Here is a 14,621-nt window from a genome sequence, read left to right as displayed (position 1 = left end):
CCTCTCTCTGTAACACTGTAATGTTACCCTGTTTAACTTCAGGACGACTTCTCTCCCCTTCTCCCTCCCTCCTTTCCTCTCTCTGTAACACTGTAATGTTACCCTGTTTAACTTCAGGACGACTTCTCTCCCCTTCTCCCTCCCTCCTTTCCTCTCTCTGTAACACTGTAATGTTACCCTGTTTAACTTCAGGACGACTTCTCTCCCCTTCTCCCTCCCTCCTTTCCTCTCTCTGTAACACTGTAATGTTACCCTGTTTAACTTCAGGACGACTTCTCTCCCCTTCTCCCTCCCTCCTTTCCTCTCTCTGTAACACTGTAATGTTACCCTGTTTAACTTCAGGACGACTTCTCTCCCCTTCTCCCTCCCTCCTTTCCTCTCTCTGTAACACTGTAATGTTACCCTGTTTAACTTCAGGACGACTTCTCTCCCCTTCTCCCTCCCTCCTTTCCTCTCTCTGTAACACTGTAATGTTACCCTGTTTAACTTCAGGACGACTTCTCTCCCCTTCTCCCTCCCTCCTTTCTTCTCTCTGTAACACTGTAATGTTACCCTGTTTAACTTCAGGACGACTTCTCTCCCCTTCTCCCTCCCTCCTTTCCTCTCTCTGTAACACTGTAATGTTACCCTGTTTAACTTCAGGACGACTTCTCTCCCCTTCTCCCTCCCTCCTTTCCTCTCTCTGTAACACTGTAATGTTACCCTGTTTAACTTCAGGACGACTTCTCTCCCCTTCTCCCTCCCTCCTTTCTTCTCTCTGTAAAACTATAATGTTACCCTGTTTAACTTCAGGACGCAGGGGGAACTGCCAGATGTACCGCCAGGAGGACGACTTCTCTCCCCTTCTCCCTCCCTCCTTTCCTCTCTCTGTAACACAATAATGTTACCCTGTTTAACTTCAGGACGCAGGGGGAACTGCCAGATGTACCGCCAGGAGGACGACTTCTCTCCCCTTCTCCCTCCCTCCTTTCCTCTCTCTGTAACACTGTAATGTTACCCTGTTTAACTTCAGGACGACTTCTCTCCCCTTCTCCCTCCCTCCTTTCCTCTCTCTGTAACACTGTAATGTTACCCTGTTTAACTTCAGGACGACTTCTCTCCCCTTCTCCCTCCCTCCTTTCCTCTCTCTGTAACACTGTAATGTTACCCTGTTTAACTTCAGGACGACTTCTCTCCCCTTCTCCCTCCCTCCTTTCTTCTCTCTGTAACACTGTAATGTTACCCTGTTTAACTTCAGGACGACTTCTCTCCCCTTCTCCCTCCCTCCTTTCTTCTCTCTGTAACACTGTAATGTTACCCTGTTTAACTTCAGGACGACTTCTCTCCCCTTCTCCCTCCCTCCTTTCCTCTCTCTGTAACACTGTAATGTTACCCTGTTTAACTTCAGGACGACTTCTCTCCCCTTCTCCCTCCCTCCTTTCTTCTCTCTGTAACACTGTAATGTTACCCTGTTTAACTTCAGGACGACTTCTCTCCCCTTCTCCCTCCCTCCTTTCTTCTCTCTGTAACACTGTAATGTTACCCTGTTTAACTTCAGGACGACTTCTCTCCCCTTCTCCCTCCCTCCTTTCCTCTCTCTGTAACACTGTAATGTTACCCTGTTTAACTTCAGGACGACTTCTCTCCCCTTCTCCCTCCCTCCTTTCTTCTCTCTGTAACACTGTAATGTTACCCTGTTTAACTTCAGGACGACTTCTCTCCCCTTCTCCCTCCCTCCTTTCCTCTCTCTGTAACACTGTAATGTTACCCTGTTTAACTTCAGGACGACTTCTCTCCCCTTCTCCCTCCCTCCTTTCCTCTCTCTGTAACACTGTAATGTTACCCTGTTTAACTTCAGGACGACTTCTCTCCCCTTCTCCCTCCCTCCTTTCCTCTCTCTGTAACACTGTAATGTTACCCTGTTTAACTTCAGGACGACTTCTCTCCCCTTCTCCCTCCCTCCTTTCCTCTCTCTGTAACACTGTAATGTTACCCTGTTTAACTTCAGGACGACTTCTCTCCCCTTCTCCCTCCCTCCTTTCCTCTCTCTGTAACACTGTAATGTTACCCTGTTTAACTTCAGGACGACTTCTCTCCCCTTCTCCCTCCCTCCTTTCCTCTCTCTGTAACACTGTAATGTTACCCTGTTTAACTTCAGGACGACTTCTCTCCCCTTCTCCCTCCCTCCTTTCCTCTCTCTGTAACACTGTAATGTTACCCTGTTTAACTTCAGGACGACTTCTCTCCCCTTCTCCCTCCCTCCTTTCCTCTCTCTGTAACACTGTAATGTTACCCTGTTTAACTTCAGGACGACTTCTCTCCCCTTCTCCCTCCCTCCTTTCCTCTCTCTGTAACACTGTAATGTTACCCTGTTTAACTTCAGGACGACTTCTCTCCCCTTCTCCCTCCCTCCTTTCCTCTCTCTGTAACACTGTAATGTTACCCTGTTTAACTTCAGGACGACTTCTCTCCCCTTCTCCCTCCCTCCTTTCCTCTCTCTGTAACACTGTAATGTTACCCTGTTTAACTTCAGGACGACTTCTCTCCCCTTCTCCCTCCCTCCTTTCCTCTCTCTGTAACACTGTAATGTTACCCTGTTTAACTTCAGGACGACTTCTCTCCCCTTCTCCCTCCCTCCTTTCCTCTCTCTGTAACACTGTAATGTTACCCTGTTTAACTTCAGGACGACTTCTCTCCCCTTCTCCCTCCCTCCTTTCCTCTCTCTGTAACACTGTAATGTTACCCTGTTTAACTTCAGGACGACTTCTCTCCCCTTCTCCCTCCCTCCTTTCCTCTCTCTGTAACACTGTAATGTTACCCTGTTTAACTTCAGGACGACTTCTCTCCCCTTCTCCCTCCCTCCTTTCTTCTCTCTGTAACACTGTAATGTTACCCTGTTTAACTTCAGGACGACTTCTCTCCCCTTCTCCCTCCCTCCTTTCCTCTCTCTGTAACACTGTAATGTTACCCTGTTTAACTTCAGGACGACTTCTCTCCCCTTCTCCCTCCCTCCTTTCCTCTCTCTGTAACACTGTAATGTTACCCTGTTTAACTTCAGGACGCAGGGGGAACTGCCAGATGTACCGCCAGGAGGACGACTTCTCTCCCCTTCTCCCTCCCTCCTTTCCTCTCTCTGTAACACTGTAATGTTACCCTGTTTAACTTCAGGACGCAGGGGGAACTGCCAGATGTACCGCCAGGAGGACGACTTCTCTCCCCTTCTCCCTCCCTCCTTTCCTCTCTCTGTAACACTATAATGTTACCCTGTTTAACTTCAGGACGCAGGGGGAACTGCCAGATGTACCGCCAGGAGGACGACTTCTCTCCCCTTCTCCCTCCCTCCTTTCCTCTCTCTGTAACACTGTAATGTTACCCTGTTTAACTTCAGGACGACTTCTCTCCCCTTCTCCCTCCCTCCTTTCCTCTCTCTGTAACACTGTAATGTTACCCTGTTTAACTTCAGGACGACTTCTCTCCCCTTCTCCCTCCCTCCTTTCCTCTCTCTGTAACACTGTAATGTTACCCTGTTTAACTTCAGGACGACTTCTCTCCCCTTCTCCCTCCCTCCTTTCTTCTCTCTGTAACACTGTAATGTTACCCTGTTTAACTTCAGGACGACTTCTCTCCCCTTCTCCCTCCCTCCTTTCCTCTCTCTGTAACACTGTAATGTTACCCTGTTTAACTTCAGGACGACTTCTCTCCCCTTCTCCCTCCCTCCTTTCCTCTCTCTGTAACACTGTAATGTTACCCTGTTTAACTTCAGGACGACTTCTCTCCCCTTCTCCCTCCCTCCTTTCCTCTCTCTGTAACACTGTAATGTTACCCTGTTTAACTTCAGGACGACTTCTCTCCCCTTCTCCCTCCCTCCTTTCTTCTCTCTGTAACACTGTAATGTTACCCTGTTTAACTTCAGGACGACTTCTCTCCCCTTCTCCCTCCCTCCTTTCCTCTCTCTGTAACACTGTAATGTTACCCTGTTTAACTTCAGGACGACTTCTCTCCCCTTCTCCCTCCCTCCTTTCTTCTCTCTGTAACACTGTAATGTTACCCTGTTTAACTTCAGGACGACTTCTCTCCCCTTCTCCCTCCCTCCTTTCCTCTCTCTGTAACACTGTAATGTTACCCTGTTTAACTTCAGGACGACTTCTCTCCCCTTCTCCCTCCCTCCTTTCCTCTCTCTGTAACACTGTAATGTTACCCTGTTTAACTTCAGGACGACTTCTCTCCCCTTCTCCCTCCCTCCTTTCTTCTCTCTGTAACACTGTAATGTTACCCTGTTTAACTTCAGGACGACTTCTCTCCCCTTCTCCCTCCCTCCTTTCCTCTCTCTGTAACACTGTAATGTTACCCTGTTTAACTTCAGGACGACTTCTCTCCCCTTCTCCCTCCCTCCTTTCCTCTCTCTGTAACACTGTAATGTTACCCTGTTTAACTTCAGGACGACTTCTCTCCCCTTCTCCCTCCCTCCTTTCCTCTCTCTGTAACACTGTAATGTTACCCTGTTTAACTTCAGGACGACTTCTCTCCCCTTCTCCCTCCCTCCTTTCCTCTCTCTGTAACACTGTAATGTTACCCTGTTTAACTTCAGGACGACTTCTCTCCCCTTCTCCCTCCCTCCTTTCCTCTCTCTGTAACACTGTAATGTTACCCTGTTTAACTTCAGGACGACTTCTCTCCCCTTCTCCCTCCCTCCTTTCCTCTCTCTGTAACACTGTAATGTTACCCTGTTTAACTTCAGGACGACTTCTCTCCCCTTCTCCCTCCCTCCTTTCCTCTCTCTGTAACACTGTAATGTTACCCTGTTTAACTTCAGGACGACTTCTCTCCCCTTCTCCCTCCCTCCTTTCTTCTCTCTGTAACACTGTAATGTTACCCTGTTTAACTTCAGGACGACTTCTCTCCCCTTCTCCCTCCCTCCTTTCCTCTCTCTGTAACACTGTAATGTTACCCTGTTTAACTTCAGGACGACTTCTCTCCCCTTCTCCCTCCCTCCTTTCCTCTCTCTGTAACACTGTAATGTTACCCTGTTTAACTTCAGGACGACTTCTCTCCCCTTCTCCCTCCCTCCTTTCCTCTCTCTGTAACACTGTAATGTTACCCTGTTTAACTTCAGGACGACTTCTCTCCCCTTCTCCCTCCCTCCTTTCCTCTCTCTGTAACACTGTAATGTTACCCTGTTTAACTTCAGGACGACTTCTCTCCCCTTCTCCCTCCCTCCTTTCCTCTCTCTGTAACACTGTAATGTTACCCTGTTTAACTTCAGGACGACTTCTCTCCCCTTCTCCCTCCCTCCTTTCCTCTCTCTGTAACACTGTAATGTTACCCTGTTTAACTTCAGGACGACTTCTCTCCCCTTCTCCCTCCCTCCTTTCTTCTCTCTGTAACACTGTAATGTTACCCTGTTTAACTTCAGGACGACTTCTCTCCCCTTCTCCCTCCCTCCTTTCCTCTCTCTGTAACACTGTAATGTTACCCTGTTTAACTTCAGGACGACTTCTCTCCCCTTCTCCCTCCCTCCTTTCCTCTCTCTGTAACACTGTAATGTTACCCTGTTTAACTTCAGGACGACTTCTCTCCCCTTCTCCCTCCCTCCTTTCCTCTCTCTGTAACACTGTAATGTTACCCTGTTTAACTTCAGGACGACTTCTCTCCCCTTCTCCCTCCCTCCTTTCCTCTCTCTGTAACACTGTAATGTTACCCTGTTTAACTTCAGGACGACTTCTCTCCCCTTCTCCCTCCCTCCTTTCCTCTCTCTGTAACACTGTAATGTTACCCTGTTTAACTTCAGGACGACTTCTCTCCCCTTCTCCCTCCCTCCTTTCCTCTCTCTGTAACACTGTAATGTTACCCTGTTTAACTTCAGGACGACTTCTCTCCCCTTCTCCCTCCCTCCTTTCCTCTCTCTGTAACACTGTAATGTTACCCTGTTTAACTTCAGGACGACTTCTCTCCCCTTCTCCCTCCCTCCTTTCCTCTCTCTGTAACACTGTAATGTTACCCTGTTTAACTTCAGGACGACTTCTCTCCCCTTCTCCCTCCCTCCTTTCCTCTCTCTGTAACACTGTAATGTTACCCTGTTTAACTTCAGGACGACTTCTCTCCCCTTCTCCCTCCCTCCTTTCCTCTCTCTGTAACACTGTAATGTTACCCTGTTTAACTTCAGGACGACTTCTCTCCCCTTCTCCCTCCCTCCTTTCCTCTCTCTGTAACACTGTAATGTTACCCTGTTTAACTTCAGGACGACTTCTCTCCCCTTCTCCCTCCCTCCTTTCCTCTCTCTGTAACACTGTAATGTTACCCTGTTTAACTTCAGGACGACTTCTCTCCCCTTCTCCCTCCCTCCTTTCCTCTCTCTGTAACACTGTAATGTTACCCTGTTTAACTTCAGGACGACTTCTCTCCCCTTCTCCCTCCCTCCTTTCCTCTCTCTGTAACACTGTAATGTTACCCTGTTTAACTTCAGGACGACTTCTCTCCCCTTCTCCCTCCCTCCTTTACTCTCTCTGTAACACTATAATGTTACCCTGTTTAACTTCAGGACGACTTCTCTCCCCTTCTGCCTCCCTCCTTTCCTCTCTCTGTAACACTGTAATGTTACCCTGTTTAACTTCAGGACGACTTCTCTCCCCTTCTCCCTCCCTCCTTTCCTCTCTCTGTAACACTGTAATGTTACCCTGTTTAACTTCAGGACGACTTCTCTCCCCTTCTCCCTCCCTCCTTTCCTCTCTCTGTAACACTGTAATGTTACCCTGTTTAACTTCAGGACGACTTCTCTCCCCTTCTCCCTCCCTCCTTTCCTCTCTCTGTAACACTGTAATGTTACCCTGTTTAACTTCAGGACGACTTCTCTCCCCTTCTCCCTCCCTCCGTTCCTCTCTCTGTAACACTGTAATGTTACCCTGTTTAACTTCAGGACGACTTCTCTCCCCTTCTCCCTCCCTCCGTTCCTCTCTCTGTAACACTGTAATGTTACCCTGTTTAACTTCAGGACGACTTCTCTCCCCTTCTCCCTCCCTCCTTTCCTCTCTCTGTAACACTGTAATGTTACCCTGTTTAACTTCAGGACGACTTCTCTCCCCTTCTCCCTCCCTCCTTTCCTCTCTCTGTAACACTGTAATGTTACCCTGTTTAACTTCAGGACGACTTCTCTCCCCTTCTCCCTCCCTCCTTTCCTCTCTCTGTAACACTGTAATGTTACCCTGTTTAACTTCAGGACGACTTCTCTCCCCTTCTCCCTCCCTCCTTTCCTCTCTCTGTAACACTGTAATGTTACCCTGTTTAACTTCAGGACGACTTCTCTCCCCTTCTCCCTCCCTCCTTTCCTCTCTCTGTAACACTGTAATGTTACCCTGTTTAACTTCAGGACGACTTCTCTCCCCTTCTCCCTCCCTCCTTTCCTCTCTCTGTAACACTGTAATGTTACCCTGTTTAACTTCAGGACGACTTCTCTCCCCTTCTCCCTCCCTCCTTTCCTCTCTCTGTAACACTGTAATGTTACCCTGTTTAACTTCAGGACGACTTCTCTCCCCTTCTCCCTCCCTCCTTTCTTCTCTCTGTAACACTGTAATGTTACCCTGTTTAACTTCAGGACGACTTCTCTCCCCTTCTCCCTCCCTCCTTTCCTCTCTCTGTAACACTGTAATGTTACCCTGTTTAACTTCAGGACGACTTCTCTCCCCTTCTCCCTCCCTCCTTTCCTCTCTCTGTAACACTGTAATGTTACCCTGTTTAACTTCAGGACGACTTCTCTCCCCTTCTCCCTCCCTCCTTTCCTCTCTCTGTAACACTGTAATGTTACCCTGTTTAACTTCAGGACGACTTCTCTCCCCTTCTCCCTCCCTCCTTTCCTCTCTCTGTAACACTGTAATGTTACCCTGTTTAACTTCAGGACGACTTCTCTCCCCTTCTCCCTCCCTCCTTTCCTCTCTCTGTAACACTGTAATGTTACCCTGTTTAACTTCAGGACGACTTCTCTCCCCTTCTCCCTCCCTCCTTTCCTCTCTCTGTAACACTGTAATGTTACCCTGTTTAACTTCAGGACGACTTCTCTCCCCTTCTCCCTCCCTCCTTTCCTCTCTCTGTAACACTGTAATGTTACCCTGTTTAACTTCAGGACGACTTCTCTCCCCTTCTCCCTCCCTCCTTTCCTCTCTCTGTAACACTGTAATGTTACCCTGTTTAACTTCAGGACGACTTCTCTCCCCTTCTCCCTCCCTCCTTTCCTCTCTCTGTAACACTGTAATGTTACCCTGTTTAACTTCAGGACGACTTCTCTCCCCTTCTCCCTCCCTCCTTTCCTCTCTCTGTAACACTGTAATGTTACCCTGTTTAACTTCAGGACGACTTCTCTCCCCTTCTCCCTCCCTCCTTTCCTCTCTCTGTAACACTGTAATGTTACCCTGTTTAACTTCAGGACGACTTCTCTCCCCTTCTCCCTCCCTCCTTTCCTCTCTCTGTAACACTGTAATGTTACCCTGTTTAACTTCAGGACGACTTCTCTCCCCTTCTCCCTCCCTCCTTTCCTCTCTCTGTAACACTGTAATGTTACCCTGTTTAACTTCAGGACGACTTTTCTCCCCTTCTCCCTCCCTCCTTTCCTCTCTCTGTAACACTGTAATGTTACCCTGTTTAACTTCAGGACGACTTCTCTCCCCTTCTCCCTCCCTCCTTTCCTCTCTCTGTAACACTGTAATGTTACCCTGTTTAACTTCAGGACGACTTCTCTCCCCTTCTCCCTCCCTCCTTTCCTCTCTCTGTAACACTGTAATGTTACCCTGTTTAACTTCAGGACGACTTCTCTCCCCTTCTCCCTCCCTCCTTTCTTCTCTCTGTAACACTGTAATGTTACCCTGTTTAACTTCAGGACGACTTCTCTCCCCTTCTCCCTCCCTCCTTTCCTCTCTCTGTAACACTGTAATGTTACCCTGTTTAACTTCAGGACGACTTCTCTCCCCTTCTCCCTCCCTCCTTTCCTCTCTCTGTAACACTGTAATGTTACCCTGTTTAACTTCAGGACGCAGGGGGAACTGCCAGATGTACCGCCAGGAGGACGACTTCTCTCCCCTTCTCCCTCCCTCCTTTCCTCTCTCTGTAACACTGTAATGTTACCCTGTTTAACTTCAGGACGCAGGGGGAACTGCCAGATGTACCGCCAGGAGGACGACTTCTCTCCCCTTCTCCCTCCCTCCTTTCCTCTCTCTGTAACACAATAATGTTACCCTGTTTAACTTCAGGACGCAGGGGGAACTGCCAGATGTACCGCCAGGAGGACGACTTCTCTCCCCTTCTCCCTCCCTCCTTTCCTCTCTCTGTAACACTGTAATGTTACCCTGTTTAACTTCAGGACGACTTCTCTCCCCTTCTCCCTCCCTCCTTTCCTCTCTCTGTAACACTGTAATGTTACCCTGTTTAACTTCAGGACGACTTCTCTCCCCTTCTCCCTCCCTCCTTTCCTCTCTCTGTAACACTGTAATGTTACCCTGTTTAACTTCAGGACGACTTCTCTCCCCTTCTCCCTCCCTCCTTTCTTCTCTCTGTAACACTGTAATGTTACCCTGTTTAACTTCAGGACGACTTCTCTCCCCTTCTCCCTCCCTCCTTTCCTCTCTCTGTAACACTGTAATGTTACCCTGTTTAACTTCAGGACGACTTCTCTCCCCTTCTCCCTCCCTCCTTTCCTCTCTCTGTAACACTGTAATGTTACCCTGTTTAACTTCAGGACGACTTCTCTCCCCTTCTCCCTCCCTCCTTTCCTCTCTCTGTAACACTGTAATGTTACCCTGTTTAACTTCAGGACGACTTCTCTCCCCTTCTCCCTCCCTCCTTTCCTCTCTCTGTAACACTGTAATGTTACCCTGTTTAACTTCAGGACGACTTCTCTCCCCTTCTCCCTCCCTCCTTTCCTCTCTCTGTAACACTGTAATGTTACCCTGTTTAACTTCAGGACGACTTCTCTCCCCTTCTCCCTCCCTCCTTTCTTCTCTCTGTAACACTGTAATGTTACCCTGTTTAACTTCAGGACGACTTCTCTCCCCTTCTCCCTCCCTCCTTTCTTCTCTCTGTAACACTGTAATGTTACCCTGTTTAACTTCAGGACGACTTCTCTCCCCTTCTCCCTCCCTCCTTTCCTCTCTCTGTAACACTGTAATGTTACCCTGTTTAACTTCAGGACGACTTCTCTCCCCTTCTCCCTCCCTCCTTTCTTCTCTCTGTAAAACTATAATGTTACCCTGTTTAACTTCAGGACGACTTCTCTCCCCTTCTCCCTCTCTCCTTTCCTCTCTCTGTAACACTATAATGTTACCCTGTTTAACTTCAGGACGCCTTCTCTCCCCTTCTCCCTCCCTCCTTTCCTCTCTCTGTAACACTATAATGTTACCCTGTTTAACTTCAGGACGACTTCTCTCCCCTTCTCCCTCCCTCCTTCCCTCTCTCTGTAACACTGTAATGTTACCTTGTTTAACTTCAGGACGACTTCTCTCCCCTTCTCCCTCCCTCCTTTCCTCTCTCTGTAACACTATAATGTTACCCTGTTTAACTTCAGGACGACTTCTCTCCCCTTCTCCCTCCCTCCTTCCCTCTCTCTGTAACACTGTAATGTTACCCTGTTTAACTTCAGGACGACTTCTCTCCCCTTCTCCCTCCCTCCTTTCCTCTCTCTGTAACACTGTAATGTTACCCTGTTTAACTTCAGGACGCAGGGGGAACTGCCAGATGTACCGACAGGAGGACGACTTCTCTCCCCTTCTTCCTCCCTCCTTTTCTCTCTCTGTAACACAATAATGTTACCCTGTTTAACTTCAGGACGCAGGGGGAACTGCCAGATGTACCGCCAGGAGGACGACTTCGCGGAGCTGGAAGAGGAAGTGTTCCAGGACATGTGGTTCGACACCACGGGCAAACCCATCCTCGTGGGCTGCAGGTTCAAACCCGACCCCGGTATCGGAGAGCTGGTACGTTGTGCATCATCTACACACGTGTGTCACTGTATATCACTTTACGTCGGCTTTAGCTATAACAAACATCATCTACACACGTGTGGCACTGTATATCACTTTACGTCGGCTTTAGCTATAACAAACTTGAACACACACGTGTGTCACTGTATATCACTTTACGTCGGCTTTAGCTATAACAAACTTGAACACACACGTGTGTCACTGTATATCACTTTACGTCGGCTTTAGCTATAACAAACTTGAACACACACGTGTGTCACTGTATATCACTTTACGTCGGCTTTAGCTATAACAAACTTGAATAAACACGTGTGTCACTCTATATCAGTTTACCTGAGATATTTTGTCCATAGCCTAAGTAAATTTACTGTAGAAAGGCACCAGAAATCCAATTGCAAGCAACCGGAGCCAACCCCTCTGCCTCCCCTTGTAAGGGGGAGGCAGGGGTGGGTTGGAAATGTTTGGAATCCAATTGCAAGCAACCAGAACCAACCCCTCTGCCCTTCCCTTACGAGCCTGTTCGATGATGCTTTATGATCGTGTGTTCGTGAGATGTGAAATGCGATGTGGTGCCAAAAGAAAAATGTCCATGTTTATGTAAAATTACATGTAAAATGGTCATTAAAGTGTCCTTATCTTATCGTATCTCCCCCTGCAGGTGGTGCGGCCCGCAGATCCGGTGTTCGAGCCCGGGACAGGCTACAGTGACGGCAACATCACCGTGGTCTACAAGGGCTTCACCATCAGCGCCATCAGGGAAGCCATGGCTGGCTCCAACTACTGCACCCAGGACATCCTCTTCTTCTGCGCGGCTCAGATTCCTCAGCTCACCGGCAACTATGGACTCTTCTCTGATGGGAACCGCCTGGAGGCGTCGGACTATAGCATGAGGGCCCTAAAACCCACTGGTGAGTTAGTCTCACTGTATTTACGATTATGAAGACATGTTTCTCTCCCACCCCCCCCCCCATAAACACACATACTTTGCTTCTGCGCTGGTCAAATCGCTTAGCTGACCGGAAGCTTGGCCTCTTCTCTGATGGCAACCGTCCGAAGGACTCTGGATGGACCTGCGAGGTCTGAAACCTAGTGACGAGTCAAGGTCTGAAACCTAGTGACGAGGCAAGGAGCTGAAACCTAGTGACGAGGCAAGGTCTGAAACTTAGTGACAAGTCAAGGTCTGAAACCTAGTGACGAGTCACTGAAAGGTGTGTCTTTCTATTGCCCAGGGCTGGCACCAACTTTTGTTTCGTGCTCTTCAGTCCTGGTTCACAGTCCATCGCTCCTCAGTCCTGGTTCACAGTCCATCGCTCCTCAGTCCTGGTTCACAGTCCATCGCTCCTCAGTCCTGGTTCACAGTCCATCGCTCCTCAGTCCTGGTTCACAGTCCATTGCTCCTCAGTCCTGGTTCACAGTCCATCGCTCCTCAGTCCTGGTTCACAGTCCATCGCTCCAACAGGTCCCCTGACTGTAAACATCTGCAGAGCTCCTCTCAATACCGACCCATGATGCATCTGGCTTCTTCGCGTTGACTAAGCAAAACGTTACACTTTTCTACTAGTTTTTAGAGTTGAGCAACGCATCCAACATGAACGACCCACCCCTTCACATCTAACTTATTTTGTGTTCAGAGTTGAGCAACGCATCCAACATGAACGACCCACCCCTTCACCTCTAACTTATTTTGTGTTCACAGAGCTGAGCAAGCTGTGCAGTGACCCCCGCTACGCCGCCCAGTGCACCAAGTGCCCCACACGTCTGGTGGTCACTGCCCCTCCTGTTACCTGTGTGTGTGTGTGTTCACAGAGTTGACCAAGCTGTGCAGTGACCCCCGCTACGCCGCCCAGTGCCCCAAGTGCCCCACACGTCTGGTGGTCACTGCCCCTCCTGTTACCTGTGTGTGTGTGTGTTCACAGAGTTGACCAAGCTGTGCAGTGACCCGCGCTACGCCGCCCAGTGCCCCAAGTGCCCCAACCCCAAACGTCTGGTCATCACCAACATGAACAAGCTGCCACTGACCAACATCCTGCTGCCCAAGGACTCCAAGGCAACCGTTGTCATTGACGACACCGCATGCTCATGTGAGTTGTGAGGGTAGATGGTGTTGGGGTGTGTGGGTGTGAGGGTAGATGGTGTTGGGATGTGAGGGTGTGAGGGTAGATGGTGTTGGGGTGCGTGGGTGTGAGGGTAGATGGTGTGTGGGTGTGAGGGTAGATGGTGTGTGGGTGTGAGGGTATATGGTGTTGGGGTGTGTGGGTGTGAGGGTAGATGGTGTTGGGATGTGTGGGTGTGAGGGTAGATGGTGTTGGGGTGTGTGGGTGTGAGGGTAGATGGTGTTGGGGTGTGTGGGTGTGAGGGTAGATGGTGTTGGGGTGTGAGGGTAGATGGTGTGTGGGTGTGAGGGTAGATGGTGTTGGGGTGTGTGGGTGTGAGGGTAGATGGTGTTGGGGTGTGTGGGTGTGAGGGTAGATGGTGTTGGGGTGTGTGGGTGTGAGGGTAGATGGTGTTGGGGTGTGTGGGTGTGAGGGTAGATGGTGTTGGGATGTGAGGGAAAGAGCGGGATGGCAAGGGAGAAGAGAGGGGGGGGGGGGTAAGACACACTGAGAGAACATGGAAGAAAGAGATAGGGAGAAAGAGAGAGAGAGGGGAGACTGAGGCAGAGCGAGACAGAGAGAGAGAGAGAGAGAGAGAGAGAGAGAGAGAGAGAGAGAGAGAGAGAGAGAGAGAGAGAGAGAGAGAGAGAGAGAGAGAGAGAGAAGTCTGAAGTCTGAATGTTTTTATGAGTAGGCCTTGGGCCCTTTTCATGGAGATGAGCACATCTCAAGCACCAGCATACAAATGCACATAGTAAACAAAAACAAGAACATCCTACTCATTATATATAATCCTATTCCAATAATTCCGGTGTGCTTTACACACACTTGCGCGTACATGGGTGTTTGTGTTTGCGTGTGGTCATATGAATGGTGTGTGTCTGTGAGTGTATGTTTACGAGCGCGTGTATGCTTTGTAAGGGAGTATCGCCCTGTTTCGTTTACGGATTACGGATTGCGAATGGAAAGCGCCTTCATGACAATTGTAGAAAAACGTAGCAATAGCGGCTTACTAGTGTTTGAAAACAGCATGGTTGATTTAAACAATGATGGGATTCTAGTGTATTTTCGTGGAATATAATATTCTCTTAACTCAGCATATTTAGGGCATACTAAAACAAAGTGGACTTCATCTTCAACACTGCCACAACAAAATGGACAAGATAAATCAGCGGAGGTTGCATTTAAATTAAAGCGAAATCGATGCACTTTCAGAGGAGATACTCCCAATCTAAGTCTTATCAGAAGATTTCTAGCTTTAATATGTTTCAAATCACTTAAATAGTTGGATAATGTTAGGGTTGATTTGAAGGTTCTGTACAGAGAGAAACGTTCTCTTCCTTGTACATTTTCAAGCCAGGTTTGCTTAAATAGGATGAAATAAGTGTTTCTTTAAATGCTGTTAGGAACGCCCTCTCATCGCCAACACCTTGGTTTTCCCATACTTCATCAAAACCGTACATGCACAGAGTGTAACAGATCGAGGAGGCCCATGTTTTCTTATTTTGTTCATGGAGATATTTCAGCATTTCATACGCCTTGCTCGGAAGGCGATGATGTGGCATCCTCAATATACGTAGCAAAAAACGAA

At 48.4% G+C, this 14,621-nt stretch overlaps 1 protein-coding gene across 1 annotated transcript in view; it reads left to right on the top strand.

The window, feature by feature from the left end:
• LOC138946620 (mucin-19-like) overlaps positions 1–14,621 on the top strand; it is a 148,160-nt gene that overhangs the window by 57,574 nt on the left and 75,965 nt on the right. Inside the window, exons 26-28 of the mRNA XM_070318064.1 lie at positions 10,783–10,931; positions 11,596–11,845; positions 12,854–13,018. Of these exons, the coding sequence (XP_070174165.1) occupies positions 10,783–10,931; positions 11,596–11,845; positions 12,854–13,018 (564 nt within the window). The remainder of the gene's footprint in view (positions 1–10,782; positions 10,932–11,595; positions 11,846–12,853; positions 13,019–14,621) is intronic.

The sequence above is a fragment of the Littorina saxatilis genome, linkage group LG14, assembly GCF_037325665.1.
Source record: "Littorina saxatilis isolate snail1 linkage group LG14, US_GU_Lsax_2.0, whole genome shotgun sequence".
In the NCBI taxonomy this organism is placed as follows: domain Eukaryota; kingdom Metazoa; phylum Mollusca; class Gastropoda; order Littorinimorpha; family Littorinidae; genus Littorina; species Littorina saxatilis.
This window is presented reverse-complemented; position numbering and strand designations above follow the sequence as displayed.